The 16,959-nt window shown below is 42.0% G+C and overlaps 1 protein-coding gene across 1 annotated transcript; it reads right to left on the bottom strand.

The window, feature by feature from the left end:
• Positions 1 to 209: 209 nt before the first annotated feature.
• LOC135539597 (Krueppel-like factor 15) lies at positions 210 to 12,671 on the bottom strand. The gene is made up of 3 exons (XM_064965571.1): positions 12,514 to 12,671; positions 9,336 to 10,848; positions 210 to 452 (listed from the first exon to the last, which is right to left on the bottom strand). The coding sequence occupies exons 2-3, from the start codon at positions 10,598 to 10,600 to the stop codon at positions 287 to 289; spliced, it is 1,431 nt and encodes a 476-aa protein (XP_064821643.1). The 5' UTR covers positions 10,601 to 10,848; positions 12,514 to 12,671; the 3' UTR covers positions 210 to 286.
• Positions 12,672 to 16,959: the final 4,288 nt, after the last annotated feature.

The raw sequence follows: 16,959 nt of genomic DNA, 5'->3' as shown, positions 1-16,959 counted from the left end.
CTCTCTCTCTCTCTCTCTCTCTCTCTCTCTCTCTCTCTCTCTCTCTCTCTCTCTCTCTCTCTCTCTCTCTCTCTCTCTCTCTCTCTCTCTCTCTCTCTCTCTCTCTCTCTCTCTCTCTCTCTCTCTCTCTCTCTCTCTCTCTCTCTCTCTCTCTCTCTCTCTATATATATATATATATCTCATATATATATATATATATATATACTCATACCACACATATTCACATCTCACACATACATTCCGTGCTCCCTTGGTCTATGTCCATTGAAGAGTGATCCGGATGGGGTCAGTTTGCTGTGCGCAGCGTCCGGCTTCGCGGAAAGCGATGGACTTTGATGTGTTTTGATAGATGGTCACTGCGGGCAAATTTCTTCTCACACACTGGACACTGGTAGGGTTTGACCCCTGAGTGGGACCGCCGGTGCCGCGACAGCTCATCCGACCGTGAGAATCTGGGAGAGACACACACAGATTTAGAATAGAATAAAACATTATTGTTTACATAACATGATAAACAAAAAAACATTCATCATATTTGAAATGTTCCTTGACATAGTACAGACAAGAGAATTTGGTTTTAGTTTCATTCCATATTATTGTCAAATGTTTGAGACAGTGATTCCGAAATGGTAGGATATACAGATTTATGTATAGTCGTGATGGTAAAAGTCATTTTACAGCAAGTAGCCGATATGTTTTGCCTTTAGCAGTCTTGGGGCAGTGTATACCATAATAAGTGACTGGCTACACCACGTCTGCTTGAACCAGTGTGTTATTTTGCAGTAAATCTGGGCTTCTCCCTTTTCTTGCAAGACCTACTGCATCTCACCAAGCCTTGCTAGTTATGTAATATCCCAGACTACATGTCATAGAGCTGGCTTAAAGTACATGGATGAACCCTAAAGTAATGCTACCAATGCTAAATAATTACCTTAAAACACATGGCTAGGCTGAGCTAAGGGACAGATCGAAATTTACTGGGGGGAGAGGTGGTCCAAAATAAGGGGAGGGATGTCCAACTTATTTTTTTGCTTTAGGGAGGTTTTTTATTTTATTTTATTGGGCAGAGGGGAGGCAGGTGTGTTTTTTTCCCCTGGTTTGCAATCACTCTCCTGCTCGTATTTTCCCTATAAACAATGGCTTGACTTACTTTTGATATTACCCTAATAAAACATCTGTGAAGATTTGGTATGGTGTGGCTATTACTAAGCTATAACTACTGCAGACTGACTCCAACAGTTGAACTTGAAATGAGGAAGAGAGGCCTACAAGAGTAGCTCCTATAATCTAACAATATAATGCTTATCTATTTAAACAAAATATTTGGATAAAAAATGAAAGAATCTGACATAAATAAATATATGTTACTGTGGTAGCACGCCACCGGCATATCTCTGTCTCTCTGGGGTTAGGCCTAAGCTTCTCTTCCTTTATATAGGCTACATATATACATTTATTAAAATCTGAATATCATACAGTGAACTCCTTAAGCCTAAAGGCCTACGCATGCAATAACCTGATACATTTAGAGCTCAAATCTCTGACAGCTGAACTGTGAGATGGACAATTATCCCCCCCCCCCCCCACACACACACACAACAAAATGTGGCTCATTTGGCCAAAATCCCTCAATAATGGATGGCGCTGGCTGCGCCAGGTTGGATCTGAATGCATATGGACTTATCTCAAAAGTCTGGTAGATTCAAATCATTCCTGTCATGTTGTCCGACACCAAATTTTCCAAAAGGAAACTGAAATAGCATATTGTTTATAATGAAGACTTCCGAATATTCATATGAAAATCTGTCGCCAATTGGATGGCTATAGACATCCTAGAGATAGACATCCTAGAGACTCTGGCAAGTGCACCACTCTAGTATCTTTTTGATTATGCCTGCACATCATGGTTCACCAGCAGCCCCAAACATCAAAAAAAAAAAGCTATCAACCAAACAAGCTTGAAAGAATTGTATTTAAACTCCCCCCTTATACTCATCTGGAGGTTGAACATTTTTTCTGTCTCTATCTCTGTAATATGTCTGTATCTATGTAATTGTGTATGTATTCATGTAAAAAATAGGGACCACAATGAAAATAAGTCCCTGACTTTATTGTGCAATCCCGGTCACCTTAGAACATATTTTTGTATATACAGTGCCAGTCAAAAGTTTGGACACACCTACTGATTCAAGGGTTTTTCTTTATTTGACTATTTTCTACATTGTAGAATAATAGTGAAGACATCATAACTTTGAAATAACACATATGGATGAAGTAACCAAAAAAAACAAATCAAAATGTATTTTATATCTGAGATTCTTCAAAGTAGCCACCCTTTGCATTGATGACAGCTTTGCACACTCTTGGCATTCTCTCAACCATCAAGAGGTAGTCACCTGGAATGCATTGCAATTAACAGGTGTGCCTTGTTAAAAGTTCATTTGTGGAATTTCTTTCCTTCTTAATGTGTTTGAGCCAACCAGTTGTGTTGTGACAAGGTAGGGTTGGTTTACAGAAGATAGCCCTATTAGGTAAAATACCTATATTATGGCAAGAACAGCTCAAATACGCAAAGAGAAACAATGGTCCATCATTACTTTAAGACATGAAGGTCAGTCAATCCAGAAAATTTCTAGAACTTTTAAAGTGCTATGATAAAACTGGCTCTTATGAGGACCACCATAGGAAAGGAAGACCCAGAGTTACCGCTTCTGCAGAGGATAAGTTTATTAGAGATACCAGCCTCAGAAATTACAAGTTCAAGTAACAGACACATCTCAAAATCAACTGTTCAGAGGAGACTGCATGAATCAGGCCTTCATGGTCCAATTGTTGCAAAGAAATCACTACTAAAGGACACCAATAATAAGAAGAGACTTGATTGGGCCAAGAAACACAAGCAATGGACATTAGACCAGTGGAAATCTGTCCTTTGGTCTGATGAGTCAAAATTTGAGATTTTTGGTTCCAACTACTGTGTCTTTGTGAGACGCGGTGTGGGGTGAACAGATGATATCCACATGTGTGGATCCCACCGTGAAGCATTGAGGAGGAGGTGTTATGGTGTGGGAGTGCTTTGCTGGTGACACTGTCTGTGATTTATTTAGAATTCAAGGCACACTTAACCAGCATGGCCTCCACAGCATTCTGCAGAGATATGCCATCCCATCTGGTTTGTGCTTAGTGGGACTATCATTTGTTTTTCAACAGGACAATGACCCAACACACCTCCAGGCTGGGTAAGGGCTATTTGACCAAGAAGGAGAGTGAAGTGCTGCATTAGATGACCTGGCCTCCACAATCACCCAACCTCAACCCAATTGAGATGGTTTGGTATGAGTTGGAACGCAGAGTGAAGGAAAAGCAGCCAACAAGTGCTCAGCATACGTGGGAACTCCATCAAGACTGTTGGAAAAGCATTCCAGGTGAAGCTGGTTAAGAGAATACCAAGAGTGTGCAAAGCATTCATTTTATTTATTTTATTTTTATTTAACCTTTATTTAACTAGGTCAAGGCAAAGGGTGGCTATTTTAAAGAATCTAAAATCGACATTGTTTAACACTTTTTTGGTTAATACATGATTCCAAATGTGTTATTTCGTAGTTTTGATGTCTTCACTATTACTGTACAATGTAGAAAATAATCAAAATAAAGAAAAACCCTTGAATGAGTAGGTGTGTCCAAACTTTTGATTGGTCCTGTATGTATTCTTTTAACTGACAAATAAAATCTATCAATCAATCCAAACTGTGCAGTGACCAATTGATGACTAGAAACATACATCTGTTACAAAGCACCAAAAAGTTTCATGACAAACCCTTGATACTGGGTAAGGGAGGGATTCATTTTCTGTTTGCCGAGATTGACATAGTCTATTTATTGTGGTGTTAAAAAAAGCAACTCATGATATTGACGTGCCAAAGTTGGTATGCTTTGTTTATTGGTTGTGTGGTGCATTCGCACAGAAACCTGTTGGTGGAAAATCTGTTGCATATATTATATATAATTATAAATCTGATTCCCCCCTAGCTGATAATTGTATGCAGCCGGCTCTGATTGCATTGTAATGAAACAGACATGGCGAGAGCACGCTCGTCTGTGGTGGTCGGCGAACCCTCAACCTTCTGGCCTGTAGCACCTGCATGGCATCGATTGTTCCACAAAAGCATGCTGAAGTGCCAATGTTGTATCCACGTGTATAAACACATGGTCGCTTGTTATTTGTGGTCGCAAACATTATTTTGAATTAACTTTATGAGGGGGAGGGTGCTATTTTACAGAAGAAGGGGAGGGTCAGATGAAAACATTTTTGGGCAGGGGGGGGTACAAAGGCAATGCAAAAAAAGGTTAAAGCCATCTTAATTTAAACACATGACCTTACCAGTGCTATGAAGATCATCGCTAGCTAGTTAGCGCTAGCTTAAAACCCAAGGATAAACCTTGGCGAAATCCTATTAGGGAATGCTAAGTAGTTGGAGCTTTCGTACAATTGTACATGGCTATAGGCTTAAAGCAATGCTTATGTGGCAGTGTTAACTAGTTAGCGCCAGCTTGAAACACATGATCAAGGTTAAGGCATGACAACTATTGGCCTCGCAGCAATCTCTCCCAAGCCTAGCTCTGTCAGTCTCCCAGATGTTACAGCCAGAGCTGACATGATGATGAATGGATACAATCTCGAGCCTGTAATTAAGCAGCAATGCTCAAGGAGTCGAATAAAATCCACTTTACTATCTGTCACGCAAACACATAAAACATGAGTCCCCACACCACGAGGAGAAAAGAGGTTTGGGCTCAGATAGCTAGCTTAGTAGGACACTAAATAGTCCACTACAGAAGGCCTATTGCCATGACTCTCAAAATAAGGGCTCAGTCTGATTATAGTAATAAAATAATACTATTTGTTATTAATAACAGTAGGGTAATAATACAAGAGTATGACTCTAGAGCACATGTTTAGAACACAAAAATGACACAAGCTCTACAATAGTAGTACTGCCAATGGTAGTGGCTATTGAATAGTCGTGTGTACAGTAAGGTTGTTTCTCATTCTGGCCCCCTCCTGCTCAACAGTCCCCTCATGCCTCGTGTGTAGGCACACTCTGAGAATAACCCCCCCACCCCCCACCCACCTACCCAGGGAGTCCCCCTGATTCGTTCCTCTGTCTGACTGACTGACTGACTGGAAGCAGTGGAATAACAGTGTGTGGAGTGTGAGTGCCCCTGGCCTTGTGATGCTATGATATCAATGTCATCTCCAGAGAAAATATGGGGAGGTTTAATTGGATTTTGCTGTGCGCGTGTTCGTGTGTGCACATACAAGACATATAAGACAAAGAGAGGGATAAAGAGAGAAATACTGCGAGACCATGTGTACGTAAGGGTGAATTCTGTAGGTGTGCATGCATGGGTGTGTATGTGTTTGTGTGTGCTCACAACGTTCCCTTACCTGTTTGCACGTGTGTCTGTACACTCTTAGAAAAGAAAGGTGTTACCTAAAAAGGGTTATTTGGCTGTCCCCATAGGAGAACCTTTTATAGAACCCTTTTTGGTTCCAGGTAGAACCCTTTGGGGTTTAATGTAGAACCCTTTCACACAGATGGTTCTACATGGAACCTAAAAGGTTCTCCTATGCGGACAGCCAAAGAACCCGTTTGGAACTCTTTTTTCCCCTAAGAGTGTATGCATGCATGTCTCCGTCCAACTGTAAAAGTCTCAGCCTTAGCACAGAAACCTCACCCCGATCCTTCTCCCTTTTCAAGCAGACTGCCAGCCTAGACGTTCCTATCACACAGTCATGGTAACTATTCAGTGCTTAGCCTTTGTTCGTCTCACTTCCACACTAGTTTCCCTCAGCCTGATTGTGTGCAAAACAGCCCCCTCACACAAAACAGGGCCCTTACTCACACACACTCTCTCTCTTTCTCTCTCTTCCTTCTTTCTCCCTCTCACTCTCTTTATCCTTTCTCACTAGCCCACTCTCTATCTCGCTCTCTCTCTTCCTCTCTCTCTTCCCTCTCTCTCTCTCTCTCTCTCTCTCTCTATACCCCCCCTTCATCCAACCCACCGTCTTGCCTCCACTCTAACTAAATCCTGTCTTTTGTGTCCAGACAAGACCCCTTTTGTTGGGCTGAGATGCATCGCCTGGATAACTACTAGAGAGATTTCTGCTGCAGCCGAGCTCATCTACTGGAACAGACTTGCAGCATTACAAATACGCGGCCACTGGCAGGTGGCCAAGTTGATGCCAAAGTCAACATAAATAAATTGACTAATGCAGTACCCTTTTCAGGAATATCGATTCCTCAGTGTGTGCAAGAGGAGAAGAAATTGACTGCAGTCCATGAACGGTTGAGCATATAAGGGAGGGAGCGAGGCAGGTAGCCTAGTGGTTAAGCAAATTGGGCCAGTAACTGAAAGGTTGCTAGTTCAAATCCCAAGCTGACAAGTTGACAAATCTGTTGATATCCACTTGAGCAAGGTATTTTACCCTAGTTGCTCTGGATAAGAGCATCTACTAAAAATTTTTTTTTTAAATTAAATATGTAATGATTCTATACAAAATAATAGTGCTGAGCGATTAACCAACATTTTTGTAATTTTTCATTTTTTAAACAACTAATTGACCAGAATCGGTTAAATTATTTGAACTCCAATTATTATTATTTTTCTTCTGCGAGCTCAATGAGCAATTTCTCTAGAGAGAAATCAGATCAAGCCTGAACTGTGCGATGTAGTAGGGAGTTGTAGTTTCCAACAGGCCAGTATTCTACAAAGCTTAGTGCAGAAAACTTGGTAATTAACTACAATGACAACCCATTGTGCGCGCCTACTTTTCCGGTCTGTGTGGGCCAGTCATGGAGAGGGAGAGGCAGGGAAGAGACAGAAGAATTTGCGATTGAGAGGGATAGAGAGCAGTTGCTTCGTGAGGTATCTCTACCTGAAGAAAAATTATGATCTAAGTGATTGATAGTTGGTATTCAGCAGTCATTAAAGTATGCCTTATTTACTTTGAAGAACTACTAAAATAGTGATTTTGTCAGACAGCATAGGCAGCAGCTCTATGGAGATGAGATGATGATTTGGAATGAAATAATAAAGTAATCAAATAAAACAAATGTAATTTACACAACAGCTAAAATATTTTATTAAAATAATATGAATAAATTATGGTTAATAAGTGAGCAGTATAATATGCAATCACTGCCACCATGGGACTTATATTAATTGTTTTATTCTGTGTTGTTACAGCATTCAACATACATTTAAAAAATAATTTAAACCCGAAATAGATAACCGTGATTTTTATTTATTTTTACAATCTAACCGTAATCACACCAACCTCAAAAAGCACTAATCACTCAGCATTACAAACTAACATGCTGTAAGGAGCGTGTTGACAATACATACATACTGTACGTGTAGGGGATGTCAAAGTCATCTGTAGGATGTTGACTGGAATGCATTGGTGACATCACACCTTCCATGAGATCTAAAGGCAACTGTCGCTCACACAGTGACAAACTAGTATTTTGCTCTAATGGCTAAAATGGTTGAATTGCATGTGAAGTTGTATAGAAGGTTGCTAGTTCGATCGCTGGTCAGGGCAGAACAGAATGTACTCTGTTACACACACATACACTCACACACACCACTAACAGATCCCTACTTTGCCCATGTGTTGGCTTGTCCCTGCTCTTCTAGCCACCTGTACTTAGTGAGGTCTGTGTAGGGCATATGGATAACATTTCTCCTGGCTTAGAAAGCTAATTTCACCTGATACTGTCACTCTCTTGCCTGACCCTGTGTCCTCAGGAAATCAGCCAGTTGTACTGGGGGACAAGAGTCACACAGTCAATCACACACGTTCGCACACACACACACACACACACACACACACTTACTCATGCACAATCATGCACAGCTGTCGAGTCAGAACAGGAGGCACCCGAGTTGCGCCCATGTGACCTCGACCCACATGCTTCGGCTCAGTTTTAGTTTACACCAGCAGAAATATGACACCCCCGCCATTCTCACATATCCCAGATATCTCTCTGCCTGAAAAAAGTGTGAATCTGAGGGAACATGTTAATGTCTCTTGACAAACCTCCAATTAACACTTTGAACGCAGCCTGACAGCCATTAAGACTGCAAGAGCTCTGGAAAAGCAGATGAGGAGAAAGAAGGCAAACAATGACTTGATATAGATTTCTTCCTTGCTTTCTATTTTCTGACGATATCTGTAGATGAACATGGTGGGCTGTACTGGGCAAGTCAGTTAAGAACAAATTCTTATTTTCAAAGACAGCCTAGGAACAGTGGGTTAACTGCCTGTTCAGGGGCAGAATGACAGACTTGCACCTTGTTAGCTTGGAGATGTGAACTTGCAACCTTTCAGTTACAAGTCCAATGCTCTAACCACTAGGTTACCCTGCGGCCCCAAATGTGTTCCTTTATTGAAGACTTTTTCTTCCTTTTAAGTGGTATCCAACTACTCCACAAGGGGAAATATCACTTAGTGCTAGACACATGTATAATGATTCCCTGCACTGCTACTGTGGCGAATGAATCGTGGCACTGGAATAAAGAAATAGCATGTTGAGTGACAGCCAAATAGCCATAAGGAAACAAGCAACTCAATTCCATGTTTAGCGCCATGAACGCTGAGCCTCATCGGCTAGCTTGGTGCTGCGAGAGAATGAGCCTCTACAAATAAGTAATGGAGCCTGTGGATCCTGTAGAGTCTCACTTTAAGCCCCTCGCTGGGGCTAATTGATGACCTCATCAGACAGGTCAATTCGGGTGCCAGACACGGTCTGTGGTGCAAAGGCTTCCTTCCATTGAGGAACATGACACCCTGCATGTACTGTATAATGGACAGACATATAATTACCTCACTGCGTCCAGAAAGGCCTTACGGTAACAATAGGGTATAATCCATATCTCACACATGATTGTGAAAGCATGTGTTCACTGACTGGTCTCTCTCAAAACCCCCTAAGCATTCTCTAAACAACCTGCCATAACCATAAAGCAACGTTGATCAAATCTCTCGAGATAACGACGTCTTAAATTCTTGAGCTTCAAAACCCTGACACCTGTCGAATACAATTACGAGAGCGAGTGTGTTGAGATGATCTATTTCGATATATTGGGAAGAATGATCACGTTATGTGGTCAACGGTGGAAGCTTGCTATAGGTATGTTTACTACGTTGAATGTCCGGAAGCTTTTTGACATAGAAAATCCATAAAGCAATAAATCATCATAATCATCATCATCATCATAATCATAAAGTAATACATCATCATCATTGTCAGTGAGCACCCACTCACCTCCATCCACAGCCCGGCCAGGTGCAGGCAAAGGGCTTCTCCCCCGTGTGTCTCCTCAGGTGGGCCTTCAGGTGGCTGCTCTTGGTGTACATCTTGGTGCAGCCGGGAAAAGTGCATTTATGCATTTTGATAAGGTCCGCCACCGGGTTCTTCTGGAACTTCTGACCCCCCACCAGCAGCCCATGGCCCTGGCCCCCGACCGCCACCTCACCGAGGCCCAGGGGCTTGGCCGCGATGGGCACCGGTGCGATGCGCACAAACTTAGAGGAGATGTTGAGGCTGGTGGAGGGAAGCAGCTGGGGCACCAGGGCGAAGGTATGCCCCTGGATGTTGACCAGCAGCTGGGCAATTTTTATGTCTGATGCTGACTGAGGAGGAGGCTGGACAACGGTGGGAGGAGGCGGAGGAGGAGGAACCGTGGCACCAGGTTCCTGTTTGATCTGAATGGGCTGGATCTGCAGGATGACCGGCATTCCAGCGCTGCCACCATTTTCACAGCTCTGTGTTGATCCTGGCCTGCTGGATAATGAACCACTCGTGAACACGTCGTTGTGCGGGCTTTCGTTGTACTCCTGTGACGATGTGGCTGGTGTGCTTTTGGTCTCGGTGACGGTGGTAGCATTTGCGGTCGGCACAGTTTGGTCTGAATGCTTGGCCTCTGGTTCCAGCCTTGGCCCTGGGGATGAGGACTCCCTGTACACCTCCAGTCCCACCCCCAGCCCCAAGATCTCCTCCAGGCCCGGCCCCAGCGCCCCCTCCTGGGCCTCCTGCTTCATGGACGACACCACCTCCATGTTCTCCTCCAGGAACTCCTCTATCTCCTCTAAGGTGGGATGGAAGGACGGCTCCTCCATGTCCACTAAGGACCAGACCGGGAAGTCCACGCTCTCCTCCTTCAAGGCCTCTGGGTGGGGGTGGGATGGCGCGTCCCTCTGTGAGTCCCACAGAAAGGTGGGCAGTGACATGGGGATGGCCGCCCCGGTCCCTTCCCCGCCTAGGGAGGTCTGGGACAGCAGAAGGTCCAGGATGCTGTCTGAGCTTTCTGCACTGGAGCTGCTGCCATAGCTGGAACTGAGCACTTGGGAGTCGGGGCTGGAGCAGGAGCGAGGGCTGGACGACTCGCTCAGGTCATCCTCGGAGAAGGGCGAAGGCATCACATGGTAGGTCCCCCCGTCCGTCACCATGTCCAACAGGCGGTATGCCGGTGGGGAGCCACCGTACGGTAAAAACGTGTCCTCGCCTCTCACTAGGAAGTTATCCACCATTCCTGGCTAGGGGCCAAGAGAATGTTTCCCACTTTGTGTTGAAATTTGTCTTTCTGATACAGCAGTTTGTTAGGGTTATTCCTCTTGTTGTCGGGAGACTGGGACCAAATAAACCCACGAACGGGTCACCACAGCAAGGTCGTGCTTCGCAGAGAGATAGAGAACACCTGTTGTTCTCTCTCAAGATAAAAAAAGCTTGGGTAGAAAAAGTCTTAAATTCCAAGGTTTCCAGCCCAGATACTGTATATCTAGACAAACATAAATAAGCAGATAAGAAGAGAGAGAAAGTTACTAAACTCATTTTCACTGTAATAGCAGACAAAAGCCTACAGGGAAAATTACAGATAGCCAAGACCTAATCACAAGTCATGAATCTCCGATGCACCATCTGTGAACCAAATTATCTTCAGCCACTCAGTTTCTAGCTTGCACATGAAAAATATGGAATGCTGTGCATGTTTCCATTTCGAGTTCGATCGCGGTTGGCATAAGATGAAGCGGTTGTTGTGAGAGATGAAGTGACTTCCAGAGCGGCTATTGGCTATCACATTCCTTTACCTGTATTTCAGGAGCAAACATAATTTAAAATAACTTGATGACGTCACGCAATGTAAATTATTCCTGACAAAGCACACTTTTGTCTCACACATTTACATTTAAATAGGTTTTTAGTGCATTTTCTTTATTGAATGAATTTATTGGATATTCTTTCATTTGAACAAATGTTTTACTATATTGAATTATTCTAATTGTTTGATTCTAAACGTTGCAAGGAATTTCTTTATTTTAATTTGTAACTAATTTTTTACTTGCAACACTGTCAAGAAAAGGCAAAGCTGAGCATGGATGTTTCACCCTCGCCTTCTCTGGGCTCTTAGCTCAGTGACCGACAGTAACCCACCAAAGGAACTGTCAATGGATTAACATAAAGCACTGTGTGGGGCAGCCAAGAGCACTGAGCAATCCATATAGTACATACATCACCTGCAAGCTACTTACAGAACATGCAAAACGCAATAAATCAACTCCAATTACTGGAAATTCACTTGAATGGGAATGACACGCAATTATTGCGTAATATCCAGTGCATAATTGCTCCATTCATCTGTTCTGCTTGACCATGTATATATTGTTCACCTAGATACATTAATGCTTTTATAATCTCTCAGGGGTGTCAAACTCATTTTGCCCGGGGCCTAATTCAGTCTTTAATGAGGTCCAGGGGGGGCAGCCTTGAAAATGTGTTATATTTCCTTGCAGTCAAAATTAGCCAAAAACGGTCCTTTATTCATCGTTTTCGGAATTGTTGATGCTCCCTGCCTGACTGTAGCTTTCATTTCAGTGATTATAAACGAGACACAGTCAAGAAACTGTATGGATGTAAGTCCATTATCATTTCTACACAGTTTCAATCTGGTTTTTAGTCATTTTAAAGTATTGTTTGGAACCGGATTGAACCCATTTGCAGGCTGAATCCGGCCCGCGGGCCATGTCTTTCACAGGACACCACTGCTATTGCCTAGTAAAGCCGCATGTGCAGATTATGTTCATGCAATTACGTGCTATTTCAATAATAAACACTGTATAATTACAACATACTAATAAGAAAACTACTATTTTCAAACTACTATTGGCAGAAAAGACACATTTCTAAACATTTGCTTGTCTCATTTGATCATAACTCATAATCTACAGATGATAGTTTTGAAGCAAACGAGCACATATTTTGCCTATCCCAGCAGCTATATAACGCGTAAGAAAGCGCTGCTCCAACGTTCCAACGTAAACATGTTTTTGTCCAGCAGTGTGCTGCGGCATACGGTGGTAGGCTGGAGGAGAAACGCACGCCCAATATCTCTTGCAGAATATATTCCCAAGGAAAATATGCGGGGAAAAATAATCTCTGATCTTACCTTATTCATCAAGCATGTACAAATCCCTGTTTAATTCCAATGTATTTACTTTTCCTTTGCATTCGTTGGGGAATCTCTCTCTAATGCATGCCTTGCCCTTGAGACTTGCCATGCAGCACCGTTCAGACTGACTAGCGGCGAGGCAGAGTTGTACTATATTACCGTCACATGACTGCTGGTGTGTGTGTTATATGAGTTAAAATAAGAGGTTGGATCTGAAGGCTCGACCCAGCTCCGCGCCGCTATTGGCCAACAGTACGTGGAGGCTGGTCTCTGAATATGTCAATCAGGATGTGTGCGCCTACATGTGGGATGTTTAGTAAAGGAAGACAGTAATTTCATAGTTTTCCTCTCATCCTTATTTCCCATCGCCTGAAGAGCAGATAACTGTTGCGGTAAAAGGAGACTGGGATGTTGAACAATGTAGCCTATTTACTGGAGTCTCATATGACTCCCAATAGAAAGCTAAATAATAATTGATCATGGATGGATATTGGATATGGCTGTGAAAGTAGTCAATTCTTGGGAGTTTACTTGAATTCATTTGAACACATTTCAATGGAAGGAGTTTGCTTTCCTCGAAAGAAGTTCACAACACAGTGTTCTTATTATGTATGCTATGAAACTGTTGGAAAGACTGAACATTCTGTATAACGTTTTTACAATGTAGCCTACTGTTATTACAGTGTTACAATCATCCTCTCGGTCCATGCAATTTTGATGCAGCAAAACACTGAACACTACAACTGTGTAGTTCTTTGATAGTGAATGAACTTGACGAACATCATACACAGCAGTATGTCCTGTACTTCTAGACACCAATCCTTGAACAAACATGATTCAAGTTCAGTTACAAAGAGAGGAACCCACACTCAGGAAGAATGTAGGCTAACCAGTGCAGCCAGGCGTACTCAGACAGGAAGTGTTTAAAAACCATTAGAATGTGCGTGAACGTGCCTGTTTATTTGTTTCAGTCACTTCAACATTCTGAGAGAAACACATGGCGGGAGCGAGTTATCCTGGGAAACTGGTGGCTGTATCCGCATGATTGGCAGAGGAGAGTGAAAATAGATATTGTGATGGATTTTATATGCATGTGCTTTTCTTATAACTAATTTCTGTGTTCCATTCATGTGCTGTTCTAATAACCAATTTCTGTGTTCATGCAATTGACTAATTGAACAAATCCTCACTTATCAGTATCTGCAATTTGGCAGTACGCCCAGACCTTGTTTTGAGAACGAAAGATATCTCGGGTTTCAAGGTCTCAGCTTAGAGAAAAAAAGCCTTGTGAGGTATTGGTTTGTCACATGTTATGAACCAGTATTGGTCGGTCACATGAATGAAACAAAACTGTAATGATGATATAATTATGCTAAATCGTGCAAATGTAACTTGTCTGTGTATAGACGTATATAAGACAACTGCTGGGACGACCGCAGCAGAGATTCTGACACTCTATGGTGCATTAAGTGTGTTGGAACCTCACCAGCGCTCTGACAATAAACAATGATTCATATAAGATTGACTGTCCCTTTGTAAGAATTTCCCCAACAATATCTTTGTGATCCTGAAAATTACACATTTGCTTTTTCTTGCCGTTGATATATTGCTGGTAGTGGATAGAATACAGTGCATTACACATACCACCTGAAAGGTGGAATATTTTCTTCATTATCTCTTTTTTTGGAGGAAATAATATACATTTGAATAAGCAGTTAATAACCACAGTGTCTATTCTTCTACATTAAAATATTTCTACAGTATATATTTCTTCTACATGAATATATTTCTATACAGTATATCATTCTGTACTGTAGTCTACCGCCTGAGGCCAACTGACAACACTACCAGTACCACTCTCTCTCCCTCATCAGCTCAAGTGCACAGTATGAGACCTGACCACTGTCACAGTCTGTCAGCGGGGGTCTGGCTGGTAGGAATGTATTAGTGCGAATGTAATACTGTGTTGTACAACGTGCCAGCCTGTCTGGTCTGTCTGGAAGGCAAACAGCAGGCCATGGCTGACCTGCTCTGACCTTCTAATGCGCACATCAAACAGCTGGGAGACCTGTTGTGATCGTCATCCCGCTCCGGGTCACTCCCTGGATTAGACCTGGGCCGTGTTCATTAGGCGTCAAAGGACTACAACATAATTGAAACAGGGAGATTACCTAAGAAATTCTAATTTTTGCTTTCCGCTGCAAAACGTTTTAAAAGGTTTTCTCCCCTAATGGATGTTACCCCGGAGGGATGCAGAGGGGGATCGAGAGAGGCGTTGAGCCACAGATTAGTCACTTTGCCTTTGTCCTACTTCCTGGCCCTTGAGGGACCGGATAGCAATCATATTTGGAGCCAGAAAATGTTGGTTAATGTGTTAAACTAACTGTATCCTTAATGACAGGCCAAAGGATATGGTACATTTGAATAACTGTGGAAAACTGTAGCCATATATGTTAAAACATACATGGTGTGGACAAGATGTCACAGTGACATATACTGTATGTGTTAATATGTTGACAAATAAGTTGAAATGATACATGCATTTTTAAATATATGTTTTTACTTTATTCAAAGAATCCCATTGAGATCTAAAATCTCTTTGCCAAGGCAGACCACAGCCAAGGAAGCAGATCCAGTATAAAACACAGAAAATCATATAACAAAGAAACAAAAACATACAGTCTGTATTCTATCTAGCCATCTAGTGCTAACAGTGACACACGTCCTGCAGCATATACACAATTGCATATACACAAAAGGGTTCCAAAAGGGTTCCTCTGCTTCCTCTATGAAAGAACCCTTTGAGGAACCCTTTTGGGTTCCAGGTAGAAACCTTTTTGTCTTTAGAAATACACTGACGGTTACTAACTATGACTGATAGCTTACAGCGAGTAGTATTCATATTCTTATACACAGTACAGTTAAAGTAGATCTTTAGAAAGAGGAGAGGTGCTGTGACACAATATGGCTGTTATTTGTTTTTTAAAGCTAAACTTTCTTTTTGCCTGAGTAACCTCTGGTGGCAGAGCATTCCACAATGACATGGCTCTATACATAACTGAGTGACTCATTAAGTCTGTCTTTGGTTTGGGTACTGTGAAGAAACCCATAGTGGCATGTCTGGTGGGGTATGTACAGTATGTCTGCAAACAGACTGTACAAGTGGTTAGGCATTTTCAACACACAAATGTTTCTTAAAAAAACTAGAAGAGAAGAAGTCAGTTCTCCTCAACCCTCAACCATGAAAAATGATGAAGCATTTTGTTGATGTTAGTGTTGTGTGTGCAGTTAAGAGCAAGGCGTGTTGCTTTGTTTTGGGCCAGATGCAGCTTTACTAGGTCTTTCTTCTGACCTTATTAACGGACAGTAATCAAGATGGGACAAATTAAAAGCCTGAACAACTTGAGCAGTTGATATTTGTGTCAAAAAAGGAGAACATATTTTTTATAACAGACCTACCTCTTCCACCTTCACAACAACATTGACAATATGACTTGACCATGATAACTGACCATCCAGTTCATGTTAAAATCTATTGGAGGTTAAATTAAGAAAAAAAAATTGAGACTGTGTGTGTGTGAGCTTTGACAAAACACCAGTATTAGACTGACGGTCTGACTTTTGTCGGCCACTATTAACACAAGACCAGCATGGCACAACTCCAGTCATATCAGAAGCATTTACCCACCCAAACTTTACCCATAACTTAATAAAATGTAGGTAGAGAAATGAAGCCACTGGCACTCTATAAACAAAATGGTTTACCTTCAAAAAATCTGAACAATTCCAAGAGTAGATGTTGCCAATTTAACTCTTAATCAATGTAATCAGGGCCGGAATCATAAAGCGTCTCAACAGTCAGAGTGCTAATATAGGATTAGTTTTGCGTTTCAGATCAAATTGATAAAGATTACATGGACAGGAGGGACCTGTAATAGAGACAAATCGATTAGCTAGCATAATCTGAGTATTATCACAACGCGCTCTACAGTATCCTGAGTTAGCCAAGACATTTCAGTACACTGGGTGTCAATAAGGTGAGGTGTAGAGGGGATTGCACAAATCCTCTTTGGGGTATAGGCTGTGGGCAGCAGATCAACTTGCAGAGACCTTTAGCTTGAGAAACTATTGACCCTCACTGGACACATGAGAAAATATAAATACTTCCTCAATATCAACCCTCTCACACTCAAAAATTTGAATTTAGATCTTTTTTTTGCCTATATAGAGGAGCACATGGACTATGCAAATATGGGTACAAATATCATAGAATTATCAGTGGTGGTCTGGCCCATACCCAAAATTGTCAGTTGTGCTATAATAACATATCAAGTATTCTTCCGTGCCCAATGTAAACAAATGAGACGTCCCGGGCAATTTGATGCTAAGCAATCTAACTCCAAAATTCCCTGAGTCTTATAAAATGCAGTAACATAGAACACA

The sequence above is a fragment of the Oncorhynchus masou genome, chromosome 5, assembly GCF_036934945.1.
Source record: "Oncorhynchus masou masou isolate Uvic2021 chromosome 5, UVic_Omas_1.1, whole genome shotgun sequence".
In the NCBI taxonomy this organism is placed as follows: domain Eukaryota; kingdom Metazoa; phylum Chordata; class Actinopteri; order Salmoniformes; family Salmonidae; genus Oncorhynchus; species Oncorhynchus masou.
The sequence above is the reverse complement of the archived record's forward strand: the minus strand, read 5'-3'. Positions and strand labels throughout refer to the sequence as shown.